The sequence below is a fragment of the Cebidichthys violaceus genome, unplaced genomic scaffold (genome assembly GCF_023349555.1).
Source record: "Cebidichthys violaceus isolate CVI_PGR_0920_01 unplaced genomic scaffold, fCebVio1.0.p SCAF_63, whole genome shotgun sequence".
Lineage (NCBI taxonomy): Eukaryota > Metazoa > Chordata > Actinopteri > Perciformes > Stichaeidae > Cebidichthys > Cebidichthys violaceus.
The window spans coordinates 67,501-93,363 of NW_027176850.1; the positions used below are offsets into that span (position 1 = coordinate 67,501).

At 40.4% G+C, this 25,863-nt stretch overlaps 4 protein-coding genes and 1 non-coding gene across 5 annotated transcripts in view; 4 read left to right on the forward strand and 1 right to left on the reverse strand.

Annotated features, from left to right (window-relative positions):
- Positions 1–1,646, forward strand: part of LOC137890196 (14-3-3 protein zeta/delta-like) — an 8,001-nt gene extending 6,355 nt beyond the window's left edge. Inside the window, exon 6 of the mRNA XM_068734327.1 lies at positions 62–1,646. Within this exon, the coding sequence (XP_068590428.1) occupies positions 62–199 (138 nt within the window). The 3' untranslated portion in view covers positions 200–1,646. The remainder of the gene's footprint in view (positions 1–61) is intronic.
- A 1,121-nt stretch (positions 1,647–2,767) lies between these two features.
- On the forward strand, positions 2,768–9,131 carry LOC137890193 (polyadenylate-binding protein 1A-like). Its single transcript, XM_068734325.1, has 14 exons — positions 2,768–3,514; positions 4,179–4,372; positions 4,930–5,045; positions 5,306–5,445; positions 5,578–5,672; positions 5,755–5,892; positions 6,251–6,346; positions 6,466–6,832; positions 6,958–7,068; positions 7,177–7,319; positions 7,454–7,538; positions 7,845–7,975; positions 8,188–8,287; positions 8,739–9,131. Exons 1-13 carry the CDS (start codon positions 3,322–3,324, stop codon positions 8,278–8,280), a joined length of 1,902 nt encoding a protein of 633 aa, XP_068590426.1. The 5' UTR covers positions 2,768–3,321; the 3' UTR covers positions 8,281–8,287; positions 8,739–9,131.
- LOC137890223 (small nucleolar RNA SNORA5) lies at positions 5,999–6,135 on the forward strand. The gene has a single exon (XR_011105280.1). It is a non-coding gene; the product is annotated as a small nucleolar RNA SNORA5 (small nucleolar RNA).
- A 196-nt stretch (positions 9,132–9,327) lies between the features above and the next one.
- LOC137890195 (type-4 ice-structuring protein LS-12-like) lies at positions 9,328–11,329 on the reverse strand. Its single transcript, XM_068734326.1, has 4 exons — positions 11,263–11,329; positions 10,320–10,388; positions 10,082–10,205; positions 9,328–9,686 (listed from the first exon to the last, which is right to left on the reverse strand). Exons 1-4 carry the CDS (start codon positions 11,312–11,314, stop codon positions 9,494–9,496), a joined length of 438 nt encoding a protein of 145 aa, XP_068590427.1. The 5' UTR covers positions 11,315–11,329; the 3' UTR covers positions 9,328–9,493.
- A 6,112-nt stretch (positions 11,330–17,441) lies between these two features.
- On the forward strand, positions 17,442–25,570 carry lix1l (limb and CNS expressed 1 like). Its single transcript, XM_068734364.1, has 6 exons — positions 17,442–18,022; positions 20,165–20,328; positions 20,674–20,814; positions 21,192–21,287; positions 21,730–21,807; positions 22,504–25,570. Exons 1-6 carry the CDS (start codon positions 17,689–17,691, stop codon positions 22,753–22,755), a joined length of 1,065 nt encoding a protein of 354 aa, XP_068590465.1. The 5' UTR covers positions 17,442–17,688; the 3' UTR covers positions 22,756–25,570.
- The last annotated feature ends 293 nt before the right edge of the window (positions 25,571–25,863 follow it).

Here is a 25,863-nt window from a genome sequence, read left to right on the forward strand (position 1 = left end):
ACTTCCACTGGGGATTCCCAGTTTGTGTGTACTAATCCCAGTGTCCTTTGCTTTGTTTCAGCTGTGGATGTCAGACGCTCAGGGTGATCGTGAGGGAGACGAGCCGGAGCAGGAGCCGGAGCCGGTACAGAAGCCGGAAAAGGAAAAGGAAAAGGAGAAAGAGAAGGAAAAAGAGCCGGAGGCGGAGGCGGTAGCTTAAAAGAAATGAACTTCGGGGAAAAATAACAAGAAAAACACACATTTTTTACCTCTCACCAGCCTAAGTTGTGTGTGTGTGTGTGTGTGTGTGGTTGTGTGTGCACATACAGATATGTATGTTTACACTCCACTCACAATGTGTAAAGTACAGTATGTGTGTGCAGATACATTCGTGTGTGTGTGTGTGTGTGCGTGTGAATGTGTGGGTGTGTTGTATGAGCACCTCCACAGAGAAAAGAATGGAATAGATCTGTTTGGTTTCTTTTGAACATTACTCATTGTGTCAACCAGTGGATGTTTTTTTTCATTTTGTTTCTTGTCCAGATGAAATCCCTCCTTTTTAGATCCAACCCAACCCTGTGTTCTTTAACCTTTATTCACTGTAGCAAACAAAAAAGTCAAACAAAAACAAACCTCTGTAATTTTTACGTTTTTATTGGAACTCAACATTTACAATCTTTGTGACACTTGGGTCTACAAAATCCTGAATGAAGCACGTAAACTGTAAAAACTGAATTGGTCACATTGGTCTGAATTGTCTAAACTGTGGGCTTCATCACAATGGCAATGATCCTGTAGATGGCAGGATTTACTTTGGTAAAGATCTGTTACCATATAGCTTGTCTCCATCCTGCCCCGTCATGTCCAGTGTAGCAGTTAGTGTTTTTATGGGTGGTACATGTGTCACGGCTCAGTAGGTTCTGTGTGCATTTGGATGTAGGAAAGGTGTGTTTTTTTTTATTTTTATTTTTATTTTTTTTTATTTTTTTTTTTTTTTGTGAGAATGGCCACTTATGGAAACTGGTAAAACTTGGGTTGATGGTTTTGTTGAGGATTTCATTCCATTTAACTGACATCTTTTCACTCTCAGTGAAATTTGTTGACTATAATTTCCTGCAATTTTCCACAACACATGACAAGGTATAGACGGCCTGAGATAAAGTGAACAACTTGACAAAATGGCTCGATACTGTAACTTTTGATATTTTATCTTTTCAGCAGTGCAGAGGATACTTTCGCCATGTGCTTTTCTGTGGCTTTCTACTCTTTTTCTATTCAGGTGTTTTGTATTTTCTTTGTGTATTTTCTTCCCTTTGATTCCTGGAATGTATGTGGTTCTCATTAGTATGGTTTGAGGGTTAGCCGTGCTTTGAAACTGGCAGGTTATGCTAAGGATTTAGCTTGAACCAGGTGGTTTACAGTAACATTTACCTTTCTTGAAAGTACATTGTGAAAAGACAAACTAAAACAATGCTAAATGTAAACTGATTATCAACGTAACTTGGTCGAAAGCTGTGTTATGACCATTTAGTAGTCAGACTAGTGCCAGTTTCTTCTAATTACAGTATCTTGATTTTAAAAGATGGGATGCAGGATTCAGAACACTTTTGAGTACGTTATTTGGTTATGTGCTTTTCATGTAAGTGGAATTAAAACATTAAAATCAAGTGTGCTGTGCTCAATGCATTTGTTTGCTCTCTGTACATGTGGAATGACATTTTTACAATGTATTAATGCATATGAGAAGCTGTGCATCCTCACAGTGATCTGAGAATATACACCCATTCATGCTAAGGACTGTTGTATTTAGGTGAAATGGCTGCTACTGACTGTCCTCAAGCACACAGCCTAGAGCAGCCTTTATTGAACAACTTTTGTTCATTTCTGATGTTGGAAATCCTACACTTTGGTATATTCTAATATTGAAGAAAAATACTCACGTGGCCCTTTGCTGTAATGCTGAAAGACCCATGACATGATAAAATACTTAAGCTTACTCAAATAAAAACTATTTTAATTATTTTTCATTTACATTTGATTTCTCTACACAAACCTAGACATGATTAGTCTAGCCACACTGAGAATACATCTGATTTAAAGTCAAACTCACATGAGTGACTCTTGATTTTATATTTGCATAAATGTTACTCTTATCTGTCTTCACAGCCAGACAGATCATAAGCACACTGCTGTAAACCTCTATTTATGAACGATAGTAAGCCGATCACATCATACAATCAGTCATTATGCCCTAAACAGTGACATCTGTTTCGCCCTGATCAATGGCCTTTAACGACAATCTAGTGAAGTTTCCCTCAGATAACAGCTGATAAGGCCCTTAAGAAATACACCACACAGCATATGCTCCTATTTAAAAAAAAAAAAAAAAAAAAGGTACATTTACAGCGTAAAGGGTTTGTACGTGATGTACACCTGCATGTCATATTTGCTAAGTGACCGTGTCACACGAGGCATATCATGCGTTGTGTGCAGTAAACCCTCGTGCCATTCCGAGCCCCGGCAGCGGGGATCTACCCTAAACTCTGCAGAGGAATTCACGTCGCCCCCACACTGCATCACCAAACACTCGACAGTTGTGGTCAACCCAATAAGTCAATTTCAGTCTTTAACGATACGTTTTTTACATGATTTCATCATCATGCGTACGGTTGTGGTCAACGCCCCTTTTGTCGACTTTTTTTTTTCCAACTACACCGAAGGATGATTGGTCCATTTCGGTGACACGCCCACTCGTATATATACGTCAACTTCCCAGAGCTTACCCACCCTCAACCCCGGCTGTTTGTGCTGTGTGAGTGTGTGTGTGCTCCTGAGCCCGCTCACACATTCTATAAAAAAATAAAAATACAAAAAAAACCTCAAAACATAAAAAAAACAAAAAATCTTTTTTTTTCCTTCTTCTTTTTGTAACAACGGTGAAGCTGGAGTAACGTTAGACATTCGCGGACTGGACGGTAACGTATAAGAACGGGCTGCCTAACAAATTCAACGCATTTTTTTTTTCAGTCGACGTGTTACTGGTTCAAAAACGAAGCTAAGTAACGTTAATTTGCTTTTATCATTGTGTGTCACGTTTAAATGACAGTTTTAACCCCATTAGAAGTCGACATTGTGCCATTTTAACATATTTATCTCATACATTTTTACTCAAAACCCTTCAACTGACAAGCCAACGGTTGTTAACATTAACCATCAGCATTCTGCCCCCGAACTGACGTGACGCTCGTGACCGTGAGATAACCATTCGTACTGTAGCCGGAAAAACTTTTTTTTCCGTCAAGAAAATCCGGCTTCGCCCGAGGTTCTTTACTAGCCTCCATAATGAATCCCAGTGCTCCCAGTTACCCCATGGCTTCACTGTACGTCGGGGATCTGCATCAAGATGTGACCGAGGCCATGCTGTACGAGAAATTCAGCCCAGCCGGAGCTATCCTATCGATCCGGGTCTGTAGGGACATGATTACCCGGCGTTCCCTGGGATATGCTTATGTCAACTTTCAACAGCCAGCGGACGGTAGGTACTTTATTAAATGTCTGTTTTTTAAAATGACAGTATGTGACAAGTGAAAGCTAGCCCCCTTTTTCTACTACACGTGACTGCGGCCGACATGTTGTCGGTAGGGTCTCCTCAGTTGAACCTCCCCAGCAGTGGCGTAGCAGCAAAGCACCACGTCCGCCCTGCCCACCCTAGTAATGTAGCAGTGGATCGCTATCTATCGGCCAGCTGAATGCTCAATGCCTCTTTATCTCCGCTCTGTCAGGACAACACCCCAACTGTTCTCCCTAAACAGCTGACACAACAATTTTGATTGAATCTCCCTAGAATGATCTGAACATCCATCTTTATCTGTAGATACAAAATAAATAGTATGTGTTTTAAAAAAAATGTTAGAATATGTCAGCCCTGCATACTGTAGAAGCCAAATGTCTACATTTTCTGCGTTCCGTTGATGAGAGCACAGATCTGCATTTACCTTTTTGATATTCTTGGATGCAAAAATGTTTCACTGCCACAACATCATGGTGGTAAAACTGCCCTAACCCTAACAGTCTTATTCAGTTTCCCTACAAACCGTAAGCACTAGAAACACAGACAAGACTGTCTATCATATCCAGCACTTGAAGATTTTTAGATGTAGTTTTTAATCTAACCCCTGCTCCTGTGTTTCTTCCCTCAGCCGAGCGTGCACTGGACACCATGAACTTTGATGTGATCAAGGGACGGCCTGTGCGCATCATGTGGTCGCAGCGGGATCCGTCACTGAGAAAGAGCGGCGTGGGAAACATCTTCATTAAGAATCTTGACAAGTCCATTGACAACAAGGCTCTGTATGACACCTTCTCTGCATTTGGAAACATCCTGTCGTGCAAGGTAAAAGACTTTTTCCCCACTCAGGCTCCATCCACACTAAGTCAGGGTTTTAAAGATATGCGTTTCAAAACAGAAACCTAGTAGTGTGGATGTAGACCCAGTTTCTTGTATCTAGCCTATATCGGGGATGGTCCACCGTCATTGTTGTGGTACAGCATTGTGAGTGCAGGCAACATTTGCATGTGTGAGCTTTGTAAATGTCTGATGGTAATTTACACTAGATACATTACCTTGTGTGAAAGTTTCCCCCAACAGTTTGTCTTTGTTGCCCTGTGCTCTAAAACCAAACTGTCGATGTCGCTTAATATCAAATATATTAACTGTACATCGTTTCTCAGAGCAGCTCTGCAACACATTATACTCAGTAGAAATCATAGATAGCAATGGGAGAAAGGGTTTTAACAATCACACAGTTTAAAGTAATTCTGGACTCTTTTCCCAACACAAGGAACGACACAATAGAAAGTCAGTTTCAGAGAGGCGATGAATAAGATAGTTTCAGGTTCAATATACTGCATGTGTGTGGCTTTAAAGCAGCATGTGTTTCTTCCTCTAAGGTGGTTTGTGACGAGAATGGCTCTAAAGGCTACGGCTTTGTGCATTTTGAGACTCAGGAGGCCGCCGAACGAGCCATTGAGAAAATGAATGGCATGCTGCTCAATGACCGAAAAGTGTAAGTGAATGTTTTTAACTTGTTTCAAACTAATATGTGAAACGGAAAAATACTTTTTGTTCAATTAACACTGCACATGTTCTGATTTGAAGGTTGCACAATGATGCTTGAGCACATAATGTGTGATAAATGTGTAATAATGAGCTTGATGAACACACATGGTCTGCTTTTCACTTGCGATGAGCAGAACATTTTATTATTCCTATAATTAACACGGTTAATGTCTATTCAAAATTTGCTAATTGTCCATTTCGATGCAGATTCGTGGGTCGCTTCAAATCTCGCAAAGAGCGCGAGGCTGAGCTGGGTGCCCGAGCCAAAGAGTTCACAAATGTCTACGTCAAAAACTTCGGTGAAGACATAAATGAAGAGAAGCTGAGGGATGTCTTCAGTAAATATGGTCAGTCAGGGTGTCCAATCTCCAAACAGCTCTATGAAATGACTTAAGTCTGCTCCTGTGCATAGAGATGCAATGGTTTGATCATCTGCATTAAAGCACGATTTATGTTACTAAATTTATGTTTCTGTTTAGGAAATGCGATGAGTATCCGGGTCATGGCGGATGACAGCGGAAAGTCTCGAGGCTTCGGGTTCGTCAGCTTTGAAAGGCACGAGGACGCCCAGAAGGTACAGTAAGAGTTGTCCCAACCGTCTGGAGACTCCCACCACTACGGCCTCTGAGTTGACTTTGTTTTGTTGTTTGCTACAGGCAGTGGATGAGCTGAACGGGAAGGAGTTCAACGGCAAGCTCATCTACGTTGGCCGCGCCCAGAAGAAGGTGGAGCGACAGACGGAGCTCAAGCGCAAATTTGAGCAAATGAAACAAGACCGCATGACTCGCTACCAGGTCCGCTTCCTCTGTCAGATTCAACGTAACTTCTTGCGTCATAGTTTGATAGTTGCTTCTAATTGGTCCCTTCGGTCATATCGTCTGGTCAAGCAAGTTGACCGGCTGCAGCTTTGTCAAATTCGGTGCTCCCTCCTTAATAGGTTGCACTGGCCAAAATGGCTGCAACAGTGACTCTGTAGTTCATGGGCCCCACCTTTCTTCACCATGATCTCTGGGGATAAATATGTATTACAGACAAATTAAATGCATAGTAAAGGGACTTTTTTCAGTCCTTTAGCAGTGGATTATTTTTACCTAATATGTAATGTTTTCAAAGAAATGACACAAGTTAAAATTAGTTTTGTCTTATTTTCAGGGTGTCAACTTATACGTGAAGAACCTTGATGATGGGATTGATGATGAACGTCTGCGAAAGGAGTTCACACCGTTCGGCACCATAACCAGTGCCAAGGTAGTACATCAGCTGTTTTCTTTGCTTTCTGTAATTCATTGATGACTTATAGCAACCGCTTTCATTTACCGGTGCCCAGATTTATTACATTTCGTTACATTTGACTTTCTCGCTCTCAGGTCATGATGGAGGGGGGACGCAGCAAAGGTTTCGGCTTTGTCTGCTTTTCGTCCCCGGAGGAGGCCACGAAAGCAGTGACGGAAATGAACGGGCGCATCGTAGCGACCAAGCCACTGTACGTGGCCCTGGCCCAGCGCAAAGAGGAGCGTCAGGCCCACCTGACCAACCAGTATATGCAGCGCATGGCCAGTGTGCGTGCGGTGCCCAACCCAGTCATCAATCCCTACCAGCCAGCCCCGCCCTCTGGCTACTTCATGGCAGCCATACCTCAGGCCCAGAACCGCGCCGCTTACTACCAAGCTGCTGGGCAGATGGCCCAGCTCCGGCCAAGCCCGCGCTGGGCCACCCAAGGTGTCAGGCCACAACGTGAGTATCTAGCCTTTTCTTAAGCTGTCCTACAATCATTGTGTACATTTACTGTCATTTTTAAAGCACTGAAACGAAAAGCAGTCGTTTGTATACAAAGCCACTATGTTGTTGTGTGTTCATAGACTTCCAGAACATGCCGGGTGCTATGCGTCCCTCAGCACCGCGCCCTCAGACCTTCGGCGCCATGCGGCCGACCTCCCAGGTGCCCCGCATGATGTCCGCCCAGCGTGTCGGTCAGTCACCCGTACTCAATCGATAGTCTGCACATCAAATACAGTTCAACTGTATGTCTGCTGCTTTTTCTTTGCATTTATGTTTCTGTCCCCCTGTTCTTGCCACAGCTCAGACCATGGGCCCCCGACCGGCTGTCGCAGCTGCAGCAGCAGGTGTTCCTGTGCGCGGAGTCCCTCAGTACAAATATGCCGCGGGAGTCCGCAATCCCCAGCAGCACATACCTGCTCAGCCACAAGTCCCCATGCAGCAGGTACAAATCTCTTTGTTGGGCCAGCTGCTGCTGCTGACCTGTTCTGACCTCCATGTGAGGGAAACCGTTCCGTTTGGATGTGCAGTCAAGATTTTCCGTCTGACTTATAATTTCCTGCGTCCCTTTTCCCACAGCCTGCTGTCCATGTTCAGGGACAGGAGCCTCTGACGGCCTCCATGCTGGCAGCTGCTCCACCACAGGAACAGAAGCAGATGCTGGGTAAGCTTCAGCAACAGCTCTTCATGACCACATACCTTATTAGTGTGACGTAGCACTCATATCCCCCCCCCCCCCCCCCCCCCCCGCCTTTCACTGCACCCAGCATGTGCAATATCATTTCAACTTGAGACTTTTACTACTACTTTTACTCCACCCCTATCCCCAGCTAAGGAAACCACATCCCCACTCGACCCTCTCTACTGTATATTGTATAACACGTGTATTAATATGGTGTTCTCTCAGTAACCGTCTCTTGGTGCGTGATAATTACATTCTGTATTAAATCTGTATCTGTCACTCCTCTAGGTGAACGTCTTTTCCCACTCATCCAGAACATGCACCCAAGCCTGACTGGGAAGATCACCGGTATGTTGCTGGAAATTGACAACTCGGAGCTTCTCCACATGCTGGAGTCCCCAGAGTCTCTCCGCTCTAAGGTAAGAACTTAAGTTCAGGGACTACTTTCTGTTCTTAATAGAAATGTCCCAGGAAACATTTACACCAAAGGGTGTGAGTTTAAGTACATGTATGCTTCTTCACTAGTTAGCTTGATGTGCAGGAAAGGTTGATCTTGTGGCAGCAGAGCACTTTTGTAGATCCCACTATGATGTTGTGGCGTTGCCAACATTCAACAACTCAATCTTTGCAGGTGGACGAGGCAGTGGCTGTGCTTCAAGCCCACCAGGCAAAGGAGGCCGCCCAGAAGACTGTGACGAATTCAGTTGGTGTCCCGAGTGTCTGAACCCAAGGTATGACTAGTTTTCCAGAGCTGCTTTCACAAGGAAAGGACAGTGTTGACAGGAGACGTGACACTGCCACACATATCTTACTAGTTGTGTATTTAATGACGCTAAATTAGAGATTACCTCCACATGGCTCTCAACATGACTACTGCTGATGCGGACAATAGCAACTATGGTGTTATAAGCGAAGCACAGTGCAGAGCAGTGATCATTAGCCAACCAGTGGGGCACACACACTGGGACTTGCATGCACAGAGGAACTGGGATTACAATAAACACAGATTATCTGCTCAAGTCGCCATTTCTTCACTATATCTTTACACGGCAACCATTTTGCTGCTATTTTAATACTCTGAATTTTGCATTTAGCACCTTAACAGTAGGTTGGAAACTGTCCCCACCATAAACATGTACATTAGTAATTGGTATCACAGATTGTGTTTTTGTGTTTTCACAGGAGCGGGGGAACCTTGACTAGCTTCACCGATGGATCTTAACAGTGAAAAAATTTAAAATGCATAAAACAAAGTAAAAAGAAGTCAAATGATATATTAAAAAAATACCTATGGAAACAAGTCTCCAGCCAGGCCTCTAATGAACAGAAACACCAGGCCTTGTTGGCTGAGTTAAAAAGAGAAAATACACAAAAAAGAGAAAAAATTAAAATTAAAAAATGACCAGTTTATGAGAGGTTTTAGAGAAGAATTCCATGATAAAATAAGATTGAAAGCATTCCTTTTCTGCCATTTTTTTTCTTTTTTTGAAATGTTTGAATGTTTGGGCTGGAGAAGCCTGTTTATTGTGAAATTTCCCTTCACCTTTGCTTGCTTGAATAAAACTTATAAAGTAATCTGTATGCGTCTGTTGTCTGCTTGTGAAATTACAAATGGTGACAGTAAGCCTGTTCCTATGACTTGTAGTAAGATGATCATGGTAAGAGCCTCCAAATGTGTTGGCCAAATCAAGCCAATTCAGACCTCCAATGATGAAGTGGCCAAAAAACGAACACCCATCATACACACACAAATTCAATTTACACAGTGAAGTTGTGTTTCAAGATTTAATAGTGCTTTGGGACAGAGATGATAATGTCAGCAATCACTGAAACACATCTTAGGCTGTTGTACTTTTCTACCTGCACTTTTAGGCCAGCCATTAGATACATGAAGGTGGTGTGGGGGCACATTTGCATCTTTTGGAAGGACAGTTTGTTTAGTTTCCAAGGGCCATGGTCTGCTCTGTCAGCTTCTGGAAGATGGCCTCCATCTGCTTCTGGAAGCTATCGATCTGGGGTTTGAGCTGAGCCTGCATGTTGGCAGTCAGGGGCTTGATCTGCTCCTCGACATTGGTGGCAACGGTCTTCAGCTGCTCCTGAATCTGAGCGACTATAGGCTGAATCTGGCTCCTGTGGGGTAGAACATGGTTAACCATCATATATGAAAATCATAAATGCACCTGTTTGACCTGCAAAGTACAGAGCGGTCTCTGTTGCTATCATGGGTCGGTGAAATTGGGTTGCCCAAATGATGAAATAAGTGTCAGTATTTCCTTTGCTCATTTACTTAAGAGTGTGAGAGCTAACTTATACTTTCACTATGGGGGGGAATAAAATTCAGTACTGCATTATTTTTTGTGTGTTTCAATTTTATTGTAGCAAAGTAAGCCGTACATGACTATTGACAACCAATTAACAGGTGGAAGAAGTATTCGAATCATTTACCTAAGTTATTATCTTGAATGTTACCCTAAACCATGGCTATATGTGGTGAGATGGGGGTTTCCCGGGTTCGCTGTACTCACTGAGCCTGGTTTGCCAGGTCCTGGTTGCGGATTAGCTCAGTCATGTCCTGAACCAACTTGTTCTTCATATCCTCAAAGTACTGACCGAGCTTTTCAAGATCAGCAGCATCTTGTGCAAAGCTTCCTGTAGGTTTCCAAATATTAAAAAAAAGTCAATAATTAAGTATGTTTTTCACAACTATGATAAACAAAATACTTGCACTCTTCTCATTTGGAGAAGATAAATTAAATATCCTACCTTGTGCCAGACCAAGCAGAACAATGGTGGCAATGAGGGAGAATTTCATGGCTGCTGAGTGGAGGAGACCTACAAAATCAAACATTTATGTATGAGGATGATGATATAACCTGATGTTAATATGCTGCTTGTTCCTCTGTGTCATTTTCGCTCTGTTGCAATATAACCTGTACTGACTAAAAAAGCACCATCCTTTTTTTTTCTCACCATTTTGCTTGAATTTCAACCTTCCTGACAATGTTCCTTTTGAAATCCAAAATGGGCCATTAAGATGTTTTATGAAGTTGTTTTTCAGAGGTTGAATAGAAAGCTCTTTTGTTTTTCGATCAGATGACTCGCTGATGAAAGTTCTCACATTTTCGAGGAATGCCAGCCTGGCTTTCTCGCAATGAAGTAGTAAAATAAATATTTACCACGCATTAACTTGTAAATTTTATCTGGCTCATCAGAGACATTGCGTCAATAACTGCAGTAAAAAGCTGGAGAGAGAACCTTGACTTTGGAATAATTTATCACAGTTATGTGTTCCCAGGTCACAAAATTAACATCTATATTTCATTGCTCTGAATCAAGAGCAGGTAAGGTCACTACAACTGTTTAATTAATTTAGAATAAGATATTTTGTATATTGTGTATGAAGAGAAAGCTTATTTTAATGACATAAAAATTCCAAATATTTCCATTGAAAACTTAAACATGTTAAACATGATTGAGAAACATCAACACCTTCATGAGCAAAATCCTCTCTTTGCCATTATACAACATCAGTTCCCTCATTAAACCTTGAAGCAATAAAGGAGTGCATTTTACCCTCAAAAGTTGCCTTTCAGTCGTTTAGTTTAGTTTAGTAACAATTTGTAGTTTTACATTCCAGGAGAGTTATTGGAATTGTCTCATTGTTACAGATGCAGTTTAAGCCCATAAAAAACAGATCTAGACTCACCTGTACTGCAGGAGAAGTTGGACTGGATGGTGCTTTCCTGTGGGACTCTCATACTTTTTATTCTCCTGCATGGTGATGCAGCCGTGACGTGATGTGAATCTGATTGGACAAGAAAAGAAACAAAACATTATTGGATGTTTGTTCCGTAACAGAATCACAGCACTGACCCTTGCGAACTCTGTTTGCCACCTAGGCAAACTAAACCAAAGTCCAACAGTCCCTCTGCTGACATTCCAACATGAGTGTACATCTTATCATATTGATTAAATAAACGGCTTAATCACTGGTAACAGCATCAGCCAGGCCAGAACGTTTGATAATGACACATGAGCTTCAACAGATATAATAGAGAAGAGAACTGACAGAATGTCTTGTTTTATTATTGTTTTACTTTGCATTTCATTGTACTATTATTTCAGATAGTGCTTTTATATTAAGCACTTTGTAACTTGTTTCGAGTGCCCTATAAATAAAGTTTATTATGACTATGATGAATGTTGCGATTATGATCTGTTTGATTGATTGATTTTATTTGATTGATTCAGTTATCTGTGTTGTTGTAATGTTGAGTTGTGTGTATTTGATTTGTATAGAAGTCTGTCTAGATGTCACAAACTAGGCTACAAATGCAGTGGTCCACGTTAATAATAATAACGTTAATAAATATAATAATAATAATAATATTTGTATTATTTATTAGTATAACGCTTTAAAAGGTACTCAAGGGCACTTTACATGGTAAATAAAGGTATACAAATGTGAGTGTGGTCATAAAATGTATGTTTTATTTTACAGGAATCTATGATCACTCCCTGGGGATCATTTTAAGGCATTAACAGCATTAAAACAACAACCCAAAAACTATTATATTCACAGAAAAGCATTCTTTATATATATATATATATATATATATATATATATATATATATATATATATATATATATATATATATATATATATATATATATATATATATATGTCGTGGCCAGAAACACACTGACAAAAGAGGTCAGGGCATCAAAGAGGAGCTACACTGAAAAAGTTGGAAAACAAGTTTTCAGCCAACATAACAAACCTGCGTCAGTGTGGAGAGGTTTGCTGGACCTCCCAAAATACAGGATACCCCCCCCCCCCCCCCCCCCCCCCCACACACACACACACACACACACTCTGTGGAGAACCATCAACTGACTGACGACCTGAATGTGATGTGTTCTACTGCAGGTTTGATAAGCCCACTTTCACACCCCCCAACTGTTCTGACATCAAACAACCACCTACACCCCCTGCCACCTTCTCACCTCTCCAAACCAACCCCCCACCTGCAATGAGGATCTGTGAAGAGAATGTGAGTCGGCTCTTTCACAGACAGAAGATCAGGAAGGCACCGAGTCCAGACGGTGTGTCAGCCTCCTGAGTCTGTGCTGACCAGCTGGCCCCCTATCTTCATGCAGATCTTCAACCAATCACTGGAGCTATGTGAAGTCCTCTCCAGCTTCAAACGCTCCACAATCATCCCGGTCCCCAAGAAATCCTCCATCACAGGATCAAATGACTAGAGGCCCGTCGCCCTGATCTCTGTGGTCATGAAATAATTCGAGAGACTGGTGTTGACCCACCTGAAGAACATCACAGGGCCCCTGCTGGACCCCCTACAGTTTGCCTACTGGGCAAACAGGTCGGTGGATGATGCAGTCAACATGGGACTGCACTACATGCTGCAACACCTTGACTCTCCGGGGACATACGCAAGGGTTCCGTTTGTGGACTTCAGCTCTGCATTCGACATCGTCATCCCAGAAATACTTCAACCCAAACTGTAGCTCACTGTGCCATGCCTCCATGTCATTGGATCACAAACTTCTTGACTATCAGCAGCAGCGCCCCCCAGAGATGTGTGCTCTCTCCACTCCCCCACTCTTCTCCCTCTACACTAACGACTGCACCTCAGGAGACCCATCTGTTAAACCCTTGAAGTTCACAGACAGAATGGTCATCAGCTTCATCAGGGACGGTGATGAGTCTGCGTACTGACGGGAGGTTAAACAGCCGGCCCTCTGGTGTGGTCTGAACAAGCTCAAAACTGTGGAGATGAAAGTGGACTTCAGACACCAGAACAGCTTCTTTCCACTGGCCGTCACTCTGACTTCACTTCATTCTGCACCATTACCTCCATTTGTTGTGTTTTATGTTCATATATGGTTACTTTTGTATATATATTTATATTTGTACATAATGTTTATGCTTACCGCTGTTCTAATTTAATTTCTAAGTCAAATTCCTTATATGTCTACGCATACATGGCCAACAAAGCCGATTCTGATTCTTTCTTGTTAGCCATGTTAACATCTGAGCTCTAGGAATGGGAATGTCAGCCCATGTGTTAGTCCACCAGTTTGGTGCAGACTGACATATCATAACTGTTGAATGGATTAACACAAACTGTGGTGCAGACATTCATGGTTCCCAGAGGATGAATCCTGATGACTTTGATGATCTCTTAACTTGTCATCTATAGCACCACCAGCAGGTAGACGTTTGTGGTCTATGCAGCTATTAAATGGATTGCCATGGAATTTGGTGCATACATTCATGCCCCACACACAAATTCAGAATAATCCATGTTGTTATCTCATGACTCAACATTTCAATTAGTCATTTAAATACATGTAAAACTAATTCCCATCAGCATCAGCTGTGCATTTTGTTAATTAGCAGATTGTTAGCATAATAACATGCTAACATCTGCTGGTGAACATGGTAAACATCAGCGTGTTAGCATAGACACAGATAGCTGCTATGGCTTTGGACTGTTTTTTACTTACTTACTATATACTACATCTTGAACTTTAATTATAAGGATTTATGTCTGCATATTGAATTAAGAGTTTACGCTCTTCTTTTAGAATAAATACAAAACATTTCTGTTTTTACTCAATTTAATGGACCACAGGATTGAAAAATATTCTCTAAAAAGAAAAGAGTTTTTAAGAAAATAACAACAATATGATCTTTAAAAATGTCTCAGACATCTGTCCTTTGGGGAGAAGTATGACACTCTCACATGTGGCTGTAACCCTTCTACCTTTGGTTTACATCCAACAGGGTGTTCCAGTCTATCTTTATGGCTGCTGTAAAGTCATTAACACTCAGCCCCACTCCTCCTCAGTCAGTCATAAACAATTCAAAACAGGGGGGGGGGGATACGGAGGAAATAAGTGAGAGGTTAACATAAACAACAGAAGCTGTTTAATAAAAGTTGAAGAACGAGAATCCTATGACTCTCTTTTCATCCAGTGGGAAAGCCTGGCACTGGAGTTTTAAAAGTCAGACTATAAAAGCTTAGATCAAAACCAGATGTGGGAATGTATTCTCTCTGTATTCTGACTGTCCTGGTGAAAACAGCTTAGGTTGTTTACCTTTCTCAAACCCATCCTCTTAAAATTTAAAAAAAGGAACTGGTATGCAAGGCATGCAAGGCTGACACGGAGTACTACACATAAACGTTGCAGCAGGAAGAGGTGAACAGTTTAGAACAAAATGAGAAAACGTAAAGCTGAGTATCGTCTGTAGTTTTGCTGTATTATACAAAGTGTAGCACAAAAAACCCAGAAACAGAAAGAGAAAAAAAAACTGAATGATATAATTGGATTATTATTATTACAAAACATTTTAATGTTTTGACCGGTAGAAATGGAGTTAATTGAACTAGGTAATATACTTTATAGAGTGTTTGTTGTTTCTTTTGTAACAATGCATCATACTCTTAAACTGATCTAATGATTTTAATCTGTAAATAACTACAGCTTTCACACACCAACCCTGTCCCCTAAAAATTACATTCATACAGATGTAGTGGAATATAAGGAGAAGCACAGTGGTAGAAGACATACTCACATCCTTTACTTAAGTACCAATACCTTAATGTAAAAAAGTCTTCAGTACAGGTTAAAGTCCTATATTCAAACACATTCATAAGTAAAAGTACAGAAGTATTTAAGTAATTAAAATTACCCTTATGACTAGTATGTTATATGTCATGATTATATTGTAACTGATGCATCAATGTGTAAGCAGCACTTCACTGTTGTTGCTGGTGGAGGTGGATCTAGTTTGAACTACTTCATAAACAGTTACCAAGTATTACGTCCAGTGTTTCCCAACCTAGAGGTCAGGGCCTCTTTCAAAGGTTCACAAGATAAATGTGATTGGTCATGAGGCCGGATAGAAGAAAATAAAACAAAATTGTGCAACACAAATTTATTTTTACTTCTTTTTGTTCTTTTTGGAGAATTATTGGAACATTTGACTTCTTTTGGCTTCAAACTGTTATGTAACTGAAAACAGGTTTAAATGGGTAAATGTCTTTTTGGTGGAACTGCCAAAAACTCACAGACATCTGAAATTTTTTTTATGTAAAATCTTAATCTGAATAGTAACGAGTATCTTTAACTGCCAAGTAAATGTATAAAGTAAAAAGTACAATATTTGTGACTCAGGGAGTAGAAGTTTAAAGTATACAATGGAAAAAGGCAGAAAAAAAATGCATTTAAGCTTATTGTTATGAAAACAACATGTTTAGGCTGGCTGCTAGTTATAATTACAGTAATTTAAGCAACAGTGAGAGAAGGAAAAGATAACAAGAAGTGGGGAAAAAGTAAATGCAGCAAACACATAAAACTAAGCACTAGAAACCGACTGGAGAACAACATCAGTGACCAAATGTCACTGAGCTGCATACCTGAGGTTATTAACTGATGTAATGAAATGAGAGCACGCCCTCCAGTGAGCCAAACACTCATTACAATTCTGATATGTGACTGTTGTGTGTGTGCTCCAGTAAACAATGTAAACAGGCCACAGCTCCAATGTTAGATGTTTGTGGAATCCTCACAGTCCCTCAGTCTACTCGAATTTGTTTAAACTTTGTTTTTGCAGATTCAGCTTTGAAAAAAAAAAAGATCCTCCTCCACACTCCTCTGGCCTCAAACCAGACCACAGAAAGAATGACAAATTACACAAGCACCAGAAAGTCATAAAAAACATTTAGGAAACTCAAGAGGATGTCCCATTTCCTCTTCAAGTCTTTGCTGGTCCACTAACTCAAAGTTCGACCAAGTTACTTCAAACTTTTATTGTCTGTTTCAAAGAAGGATCATCATTGTTTTCACCCTATTATCGAAATAATTGAGTTATTCGGCTTCTAAGTTTTAATCACATGCTCCAGGCTGCAGAGCCGAAGCTGTAAACCCTCACTGTAGCTCTGCTCTGGTGGTGCCAGAGAACAGAGAGGCTCACATTTCTTGGCTTGATATTTCTTTGACTTTCCACTGCTGCATTCAGGTGCGAAAGAAAATATCGTAATTGTGACAACAGTATGCGCATAACAAAACGTTCTGATGCACAAGTCATCAAAATGTGATATTTAGGAGTTTGTTCTTTTAAGGAATTGTTTTAAAGCATTACACAACAGCATCTGTTTTCCTTCTGTGCCACTTGACCATTTAAAGGGGAATTGAGTAAACAGTTGCATTGTCAGTTCCTATTAGCATTAAGTAAACTAGAATTGAAATGGATCTGGTAAAGTTTATAATTAAGTCAAATATTGACGTCTTGGTTCTACAAATGAGATTAACAAGCGTCTATCAGAAATCTCTGGTGAGAAGCAGCAAACTGTAATATTCTGCTATGTATTGTAATTTACTTATTTACATGTTTTTTTCCGGCACCACATCTTCCATCACTAACTGACTTTCTAATATGTCATCCTCATGTTTGTAAATGCTGGTGCCTAGAAAACAAGACATGCAATCAAACACGACCGAGTTGAATTAACACTTTCCTGATAAACCTGTTAAAATAGAAAACCAGGGCCAAAGTCAAGGTTATAATCGTCATTTTGATTCAAATTAATTTTGTTTATGTATTGTAACACTAAATCACAAATCTCAAATTTGCCTCAGTGGGCTTTACAGTGTTTACAGCATATGACACACTGTCCTTAGTCACTGAATTTGTGAATTTGGATGAGAAACCAAGCGCACAATCTATTAAAGAAACATGCTACAGCCACTATGTAGGATTTATTAGCGGTAGATAATACACTTAAACCACGGACATCAATGGTTTGACATGCAAAAATACAGTCATGGTTCTTTAACTCAGAGTCTGTAGAGTACGAGGGATCCGTGAAGGCATCAGTTGACTGACAATCCCGCAGCCTAATCCAGAGAGTGAGGATGCACAGCAGCGGTGATATGTGTCGAATGAACATCGGCTGAGTACTTCTTTCGACTGTGATTGACAAAACCCTGCTAACACTTTGTTCATCAAGCCCTCAGATACCAGATTTTGAACCTGAAATCGGGTTGATCAGTACAAATTGAATCCAGACCAGGACTTTACGCAGACGTTACGTTTGGACAATGGAATCTAGCGTGATGCCGGACAGTATCCGCCCTCAGAGGCTACAGCCAGGCATTGGATTCGGTTCCGGACCGACCGGGACCCTGCGCTCCTCTCTCCGGCCCGGGGTTACGGTCCCCATCGCGCCGTTGTTGCCCTCCCCGGCCTCTCTGGCCGCTTCGTCCGGGCCTCCTCCACCGCTGCCTCCGCTGCAGCTCCACAGCCTGTACGGCGGCATCGGAGCGGGGCTGGGGGCCACCGGGCACTGTAACCCGGGGAACCCGGCGGTGCTGAAGGAGGCGGTGGAGGCGGTGGTCCGCAGCTTCGCCAAACACACGCAAGGTTACGGCAGAGGTAAAGTCCACTGGTGATAATATGCTCTGTTCAATGTGGAGATAGCGGTGATAATGTGTGTCATATGGTTCAGTTTTGAGTTTTGAGGAGAAGAAACAGACACTTTTAGCTGCGCCATCCGTTTGGAAGTGGATTAGCAACAGAAAAAAAACATGCTAACGTTGTATTCCTCTAAATGACATGCTTGGCTACATTGTGTCAAATATACCCACTTTGTATTGTTCTACCGTGTTTTCTGGTGATTTTCATCGGATGCAAAATCACAATAAGTTTTCCTTAGATATTAACACACGTAAAATAACATTGTCTTCAACAACTTAACTACAGGATTAAGTAGCACAGCCCTGGGGGATTACATTTACGAACAATACGCTTTTATTCTAGTAACTTGTTTCACATTCGACACAGTACACCTCTGGTCCTGTAATGTAATTGTATATCACGTTACTTATTGTCAGCAGCAAAGATGTTGTGGGTTTATCCATCTTTTTTTAATCAGAAATATGTTGCCTATTATCCAGACTATTCCTCTTAGTAAGTATTGCCAGATGGATGTAATTTGCACAACTAACTTTTTAGAGAAATAAGCATGAATTACTGATGTTTCATACTTATGCTCACATATTTATCACTGCAGCACATTGGACAGAACTATGCATGAAACTAACATTACACCAAAAGCTGCTATAATGTTGGCTGTTGAGCTAAAACAAGTGTTCCTGTCCGCTAATAGGATTTATTTCTAAAAAGATTGTCCCTCTGTGCTCCTGGCTAACAGCTTCTTCCCTCCTCTATCCCATTTAGGCTACTTAACACTGCCAACATTGGCAGCACCACAAGACTGTTGATGTTTTTGTCTTAATGTCGCTCCAATTTTGTGATTTATTTTCTGGGGAAGAAAACGTGTTGGCTAAATTATCTCATTTATACAGAAAAGCCATATTTGGGCATTCGGCACTCATTACTTACTTATATTGTAATTTGTGTTTTCCACCTTTTTTCTGTGGTATAGTTATAATTATGTCATTACCAGGGAATTAAAATGCTTTACTTTGCTATAAAACACAAGACTATTAACACATTCTATCAGTTATATTTTATAACTGTACTTTTCCTTTCTCACATTTGTCAAATATGAGCCGATTGATACCGGGCAGGTTTGAGTCTGGGCCAGCACCATTGCCGCATGTGTTCCTCTGCTATCTCCTGATATTTCCTGTCTTTCTATTTTATCCCTTTCCTGAACCCTTTAGATGCTCAAAAATAACTTGGTCTGTTTCTGAATTTGGTGTGTTGAGCCTGCTTTAGGTGGCTCTTGATTTAGAGCAACTACTTTACATTTCAGTAAAATGAAATGCATTTTCTGGACATCCCATGGCTCATCATACATGTAGCACCGTGTATTTATGAAAACAAATATGTTTTATACTGTTTTAAACAGAGTACACAATGGATTCATATATATTTGTTGAGTAAGTAAGAGCAACTTACTTAATTGTACTTACATTATTGTATTCAATAGCCCACAAGTTATTACTTTTATTGGCTTAAAACAAGAGAACAGTTTACAGTGAGCCCTTTACTTTTTCAAACAGTAAGAGCAATAACAAAATTATTTGGATTGCAGTCCAGAGATTTATATATCTGATGTTAGAATATATCTCAGCTTCTTCACAGAGGCCTCATTAGTCGCAGAGCTGCAGCCCTAAAACGCACTGATCGTTCTCCAGGCTCTGTAAGTGAACAAGAAGCAGGCTGCTTGTGTTTCGTATCAAACAGTCAGCTCAGCAGGAAAGAGTTGAGGGCGAAAAGAAGTCAACCAGCCCTGAATAACATTGGCTGCACTCACATTTCTCTGCAGATCCAAACCCAAAAGAATAATTTCTGACTCATTTTTATTGCTTTTCTTTGTTGTCGTTTCCTTTTGCAGGACACTGAGGTGGTGCAGAATATCCTCTTAGCAGCCATCTAAATATTTTCAGGAAAAACCTCCAACTTCCTTGAGATGACCTTCCTCCTACCCTCTCCATCTTTGTGTTTAGAGAGGAAATTTCAGAGCTCAGTCAGGGACAAATGGCACTTTAGAGTTTTGTCGATGTACCACACTGTGACGAGGCTTCTTTTTATCTCTGTGCCCTCCAGTAAACGTGGTAGAAGCCTTACAGGAGTTCTGGCAGATGAAGCTGACCAGAGGGGCCGACCTGCGGAACGGAGCTCTGGTTGTCTATGAAATGGTCCCATCCAGCAGCCCTCCATATGTTTGCTATGTCAGTCTTCCCGGGGGCAGCTGCTTTGGAAGTTTCCAGGTACCTTGTCTGCCTTTTCTTAGCATGATTGTGATACGATCATCCCAGAGATGGCGTTTTGTTAAATGATAATTGTGTGTTGGAGAAACCCTTTGTACAGTATGATTAATGTAAGGAAAATGTCACTCAAGTGCCATGTTACAAGCTTACAAAATTCCAACATCTTGGTAACCACAACATAACAAATATAGATGCAAGACCTCAAAACAGCAAAGTAAGGTCTATGCACACTGTTGCTAACTTAACTCCCCATAAACACTGGCTGGCTTTATCTTTTTTGACGACATATCTGTGTTTCGGATTCTATCTGACCACTAAAGCATGTTTTCTTTCATTGTTTGACAGTTCTGTCCCACCAAGGCAGAGGCAAGACGCAGCGCTGCCAAGATTGCTCTGATGAACTCTGTTTTCAATGAACATCCCTCTCGACGCATCACAGACGACTTCATTGAGAAGAGCGTCAGTGAGGCCCTGGCCTCCTTCAATGTAAGTCACCTAGAGGTTGTGTGCTTCCGTCCTTAATGGCAGTATGTTGTGGTGATATCTAAATAATAATGAAAGGATAGAAATAGACACATATGTAAGATACTTAATGCAAGTACTATATTACTTATATTACTAATATGTAAATGTAATACAGTTGGCAACACGCAAATGGCTATTTGCAGAACGGTAGATACCTGATACTAATAATTGATGCTTTGAAGGTTACTCTGCTGTCAATTGTTTCCTAAAATCTTTTGCAACACACATTTTAGAGATCCTCTCTTCATTATTCATTATTTTATCTTCATTAGATTTATTTGTCAAGCTGTTGTTTGGGCCAACACAGCACGCTGACATTAACTAGTAGTTCTTTCCAGGGAAACAGAGAAGAGGCTGACAATCCCAACACAGGAATTGGTGCTTTTCGCTTCATGCTTGAGTCCAACAAAGGAAAATCCATGCTGGAGTTTCAGGTGCGTAAAATTCTGCGTCGTGTTAAGCACCATTTCATGCTTCTGAGACGCACTAGGGTGGAGTGAAAATAGCACTGGCAAGGTTTGAGCCCAGATGCTGTGTTAAAATGTTTTGCATGTGTTGAGCTGATGTATACAGTATAACAAAGATAGAAACCAGATAAATGTTTTATAGAGATTTATAGTTTGTATGCCTCTAGCTTACCAAGAGCTAGCTACTCCATTGGGGTAACACACAGTAGTTTAAGCCAACATGTGACCTGTTTCTCTTTTACTAAAAGCATGGAGCTCGAAGCCAGAACATCTTAACCCGATGTATAGATAGTAATAGGGAATCTGAAGGAAGCATGCTTGGTTTGTAAAATGGAATTGCTACTTTCTGAGTGTCCTGAAGCGAGTGCATTTCTTAATTCCTGCTGGCTCGGCTGTGTTTGTGTTTCAGGAGCTGATGACTGTGTTCCAGCTGCTGCACTGGAACGGGAGCCTCAAAGCCATGAGAGAACGACAGTGTTCCCGACAGGTACTGTCAGTCATCTCACCGATGGGTTCAATTATCCAAATGCAGTAGTAGCTTTCATCACTTTTCATCAAGTTTCCTAAACAAACAAACTTTGTGTTAAATCTTTCCTGACATGGCTTGACAGATTAAACATTTTGGGGGACATTGCTAGAGAGCAGGAAAATAATGTCACGGCAGATGAAGCATTATAAACACAGGCTACCAAAAACATTGATTAAAAGAATAATCTGTAGGTGCGTTAAAGCTTATCCTCTTGTTGTACAGGTGACACGTGAAGCAAGTTCAAATTATGGAAGCACCAAATCGTCGATTTGAAAAATTCTTATACCTCAACTCGGGCTATCTGCCGATATCGAGTAGAAATACAAAACCAGTGCTCTCTTTTTATCGCATTTAAAATTGGTATACACTGTGTGGATTTCAGTGGGATCAATTTTGTGTGAGGTAACATGAGGCTAAGGATTGCTGTTGTTGGCAGCTGGAACACTGAATTTTAGAATGACAAAAAAACCTGTATTTTTTGGGGGATTCATTGTGTCTGGCAGATACACAATCTAAGATCAGTATCTCTTGTATCCAATTGGGAGTACGTTTTTAGCTTTATATCCTTTAGCTGCGGCCAAAGATGTGCGAATGTCTCAATAGATCTTGAGTTGGCAAGACCACTTAGCTTTCTCTCTCTTATTTCATTTGCAGGAAGTGCTGGCTCACTATTCCCACCGGGCTCTGGATGATGACATGCGCACTCAGATGGCCGCCGACTGGGTGAACCGAGAACAGAGTGTAGCGAGCACTATTGCGCAGGAGGTGGCGTCGACGGAGCGAGAGCTGGAGGACGCCAGGCTGGCGGGCAGAGAACTGCGTTTTTACAAAGAGAAGAAAGACATCCTGATGTTAGCTGTGGGCCAACTCAATGCAGCCAACACTGCCACGCTGCCCTCACACTAAACCTGCCGTCCATCGTGGAAACATGCCTTCACACTCCGTAGGATTCCTGGTAACAGTATCGATCACTTCATAGATATATAGATATAGAGGTGCTTTTAGGTTTTATATCTTGTGGTTTTTTATACGAGGACCAGGTAATCAGGCCTTGACATCCGTCCATAACACCAACACATGCCGCTATAGGCGTTACCTCTTTGTGCCTAGTGATTACAGGATAACAGTGCTTTTTTTAAACTTGCTTTGCATTCCACCTGACTAGGTTTAAAGGTTTGTCATTATTTCATACCGTATTTACTCGAAGTAGACCTACAGAAACACGCAGCCTGCCTTTCATCAGTGAATGTATGGGACATAACTTAATATGACCCATCAAATCAAACACATTTGATCAATGTTTGGACCATCGAAGTTTGTTTCTTTCATGCTTAGGGTGTGTTTACTTGTGTATAGTATTTTGGACTCTGGCAGGTAAAGGAGGTAAAATGTATGGGTCTTAAAACCTTACTGGCAAGTACCTCGTGTCCATTAATAATCAGAATATTTGTGAAATCACCACAAAAACAGCAAAATCTGCAGCGGGATTTGAGATCCCACCTTATAACCCTTCCTTCATGTGGAAACTCTGCCTGTTGTAATGAGAATACAGTGGAAATATGTGGAAATTGCATTCTCAAATAATACCAGAAATTCAAGTAAGCATTGTTATTGGCTTCTGTAATAATTTGTGGGTACTTTGCTAAAATGTCAGCAGGTGACTGACAGCAGCTCAGGTTTTTTGAAAAAATCTGATATTGAACCATCACTATGATTTTTATTTTTTTATTTTTGAAGGCATTTGACTATTTCAATATGCATTGTATGCTTGGTGACCATGACACTAGCTGAATGTATATTTTCAGTGTGCTATCAACTAAAGGATTTGCAAAGTGATGCTGTTTAACATTTAGACTAATGAGTTAGTCTTGTGATACAGGTTGTGTTGGTCATGTGCTTCATTTAGAAGAGTTCAAATAGTTGTTGCTTGGGAAACTAAAATGGAGGTCGGGATCTCAGCATAAACAAAGAATAAAGGGGATTGGGGGTAAAATGTGCAGGCCAAAAAAATAGTTGAGGAATCTTTTGTTTTAAACAAGCGGATTCGTCACGTGTGAGTCATTGTGGTCCATACAAAACACTACCAGCACTTGTGGTTTATGTGTTTTTTTCACATATGGGAAGGAGAATCTGTTTGTTAGCAGTGCTGGTGTACATCCACAGGCTAAACACAATGTATGTCACTCGCACTTATCACCTTTTAAAAAGTGTATTATGTTGAAGGACCTGATTTCGTTTATACTGTAAATGTGATATCTTTATATTTCTCTATGTAACTAAAATGTATTGAATACATTATACGGATGAAGGCATTTCAGTGAGTAGCCTTTTGAGGACCCCATATAATGGAAGTGAGAGTTTATTTGATAGTGTGTGGCTCTGGTTGGTTGGAAATGTGGAAACTGAGTTATGCAAGTTAAACAGCGGGAGGGCTCATTCTCACCTCTGAATGCTGGATTGTCAACAGCAGAAACTGATTACGCTAAATTTTGGGAGACGGCAAATAGAAAACAAAGCAGCAGAAATGTAGTATGATTAAAGCCAGACAGATCCAATTTTATTATTTTATTGCCGTGTCTCTTCCCTACGATGATTGTGCCTTCATGAAGTTGGGTGGATGCAACAGTTAAGACTCAAAACTCAAAAGATTCATTAATTACATGAGGTCTTTAAAAGATGTTCTACTCTGCTTTACAATGTTTTTTGTAATTTCATGTAAAGTTAAAATTATGTATTACATGCTATATTACTGTTACAGTAAAGTTACTTTAAAGGACTAGTTGGACATTTGGTGAAATTTGCTGATTACATTTTTTGTGGAGATTTAGACGAGAAGATTGATACCATTCTCATATCTGTGCTTTACGTATAACGCTGCAGCCAGCTAGCTAATCTTAGCTTATCTTAGCATAATGGCAGGATGTTTTCACCTAAGTCTCCACCAGAAGGTTAATAAGCATTTTTACCAAAATGTCGATCTATTCCTTAAATATGTTACATGACATTAGATTATGAACCTTTTGGTATACATTTGTAATCATATATATTGTTTGTTTGGTACTCAGCTTGCAAAATATGTGTGCAGCACAAAATGTTTTAGTAATTTCGTCTTCTTGGAAAAGACCATGCAGCTCTCCTAAGTAAATACTGAAAATTTAAAATAGACTTTTTAATTGATTCAATGAACACTTTGACCTCACAATTCTGCAGTTTGAACCCGTTTATCTGCTCCTGCTCCCAGAATCTCATCTGCAGATACGTTTTCTATACTCATCAGTGATTTTATCGTCCCATGAACCAATCTGGTTAGATTTGAAAAGCTGAAATACAATTATGGGCTGGAGATCATGAGTGATGTGTTGTGTTTTTTGTATGTTTTTTTTGCATTTTTCTACTACGTTAGATGCTTATTATGTGTGTGATTTTTTTTATTTTTACGACAAGCCATTAATCTCAGAGTTCTCTTCTTACAAATGCCTTTGACTTTTCTTTGTGATCATTATAAATGAAGGCTTTTAAAAACTTTTTTTTGATATCCCTACTATTAAAAATACCTTTGGCTTTTCATCTTTTGGCTTTGATGCATGATATGTTGATTAAGTTTATGTTTTTGTATGTTTTATATTCTATACAGTATTGTTTTATAACAGTGTTTCTGAGGGCCCTTATTGTATGTATTTTCTATGAACATTTTGTATTCCATGTTTATACTTTTAGTAGATTTATATGATGTAATAAAATGGTTCATACAAATGTTTACTAATTGGTCGTATCACTTATTTTACTGTGTAGTACACAACTAGGACCAAGTAACTCTAAATAGATAATTGTTTTTCATGGTTTATTGGTGTAAGTGTAATTTACACTAATGAAAAAGTAGCTTTACACAAAGATACAATTTACACATTGTATGTATTGTACACAAAGATAGTGTGCTTTAAAACATATTTGGGCTAGAGCTGTGTTTCTTATGAAGGCAATTTGAAATACTTCAACAAAGGCTTGGAAAAAAAG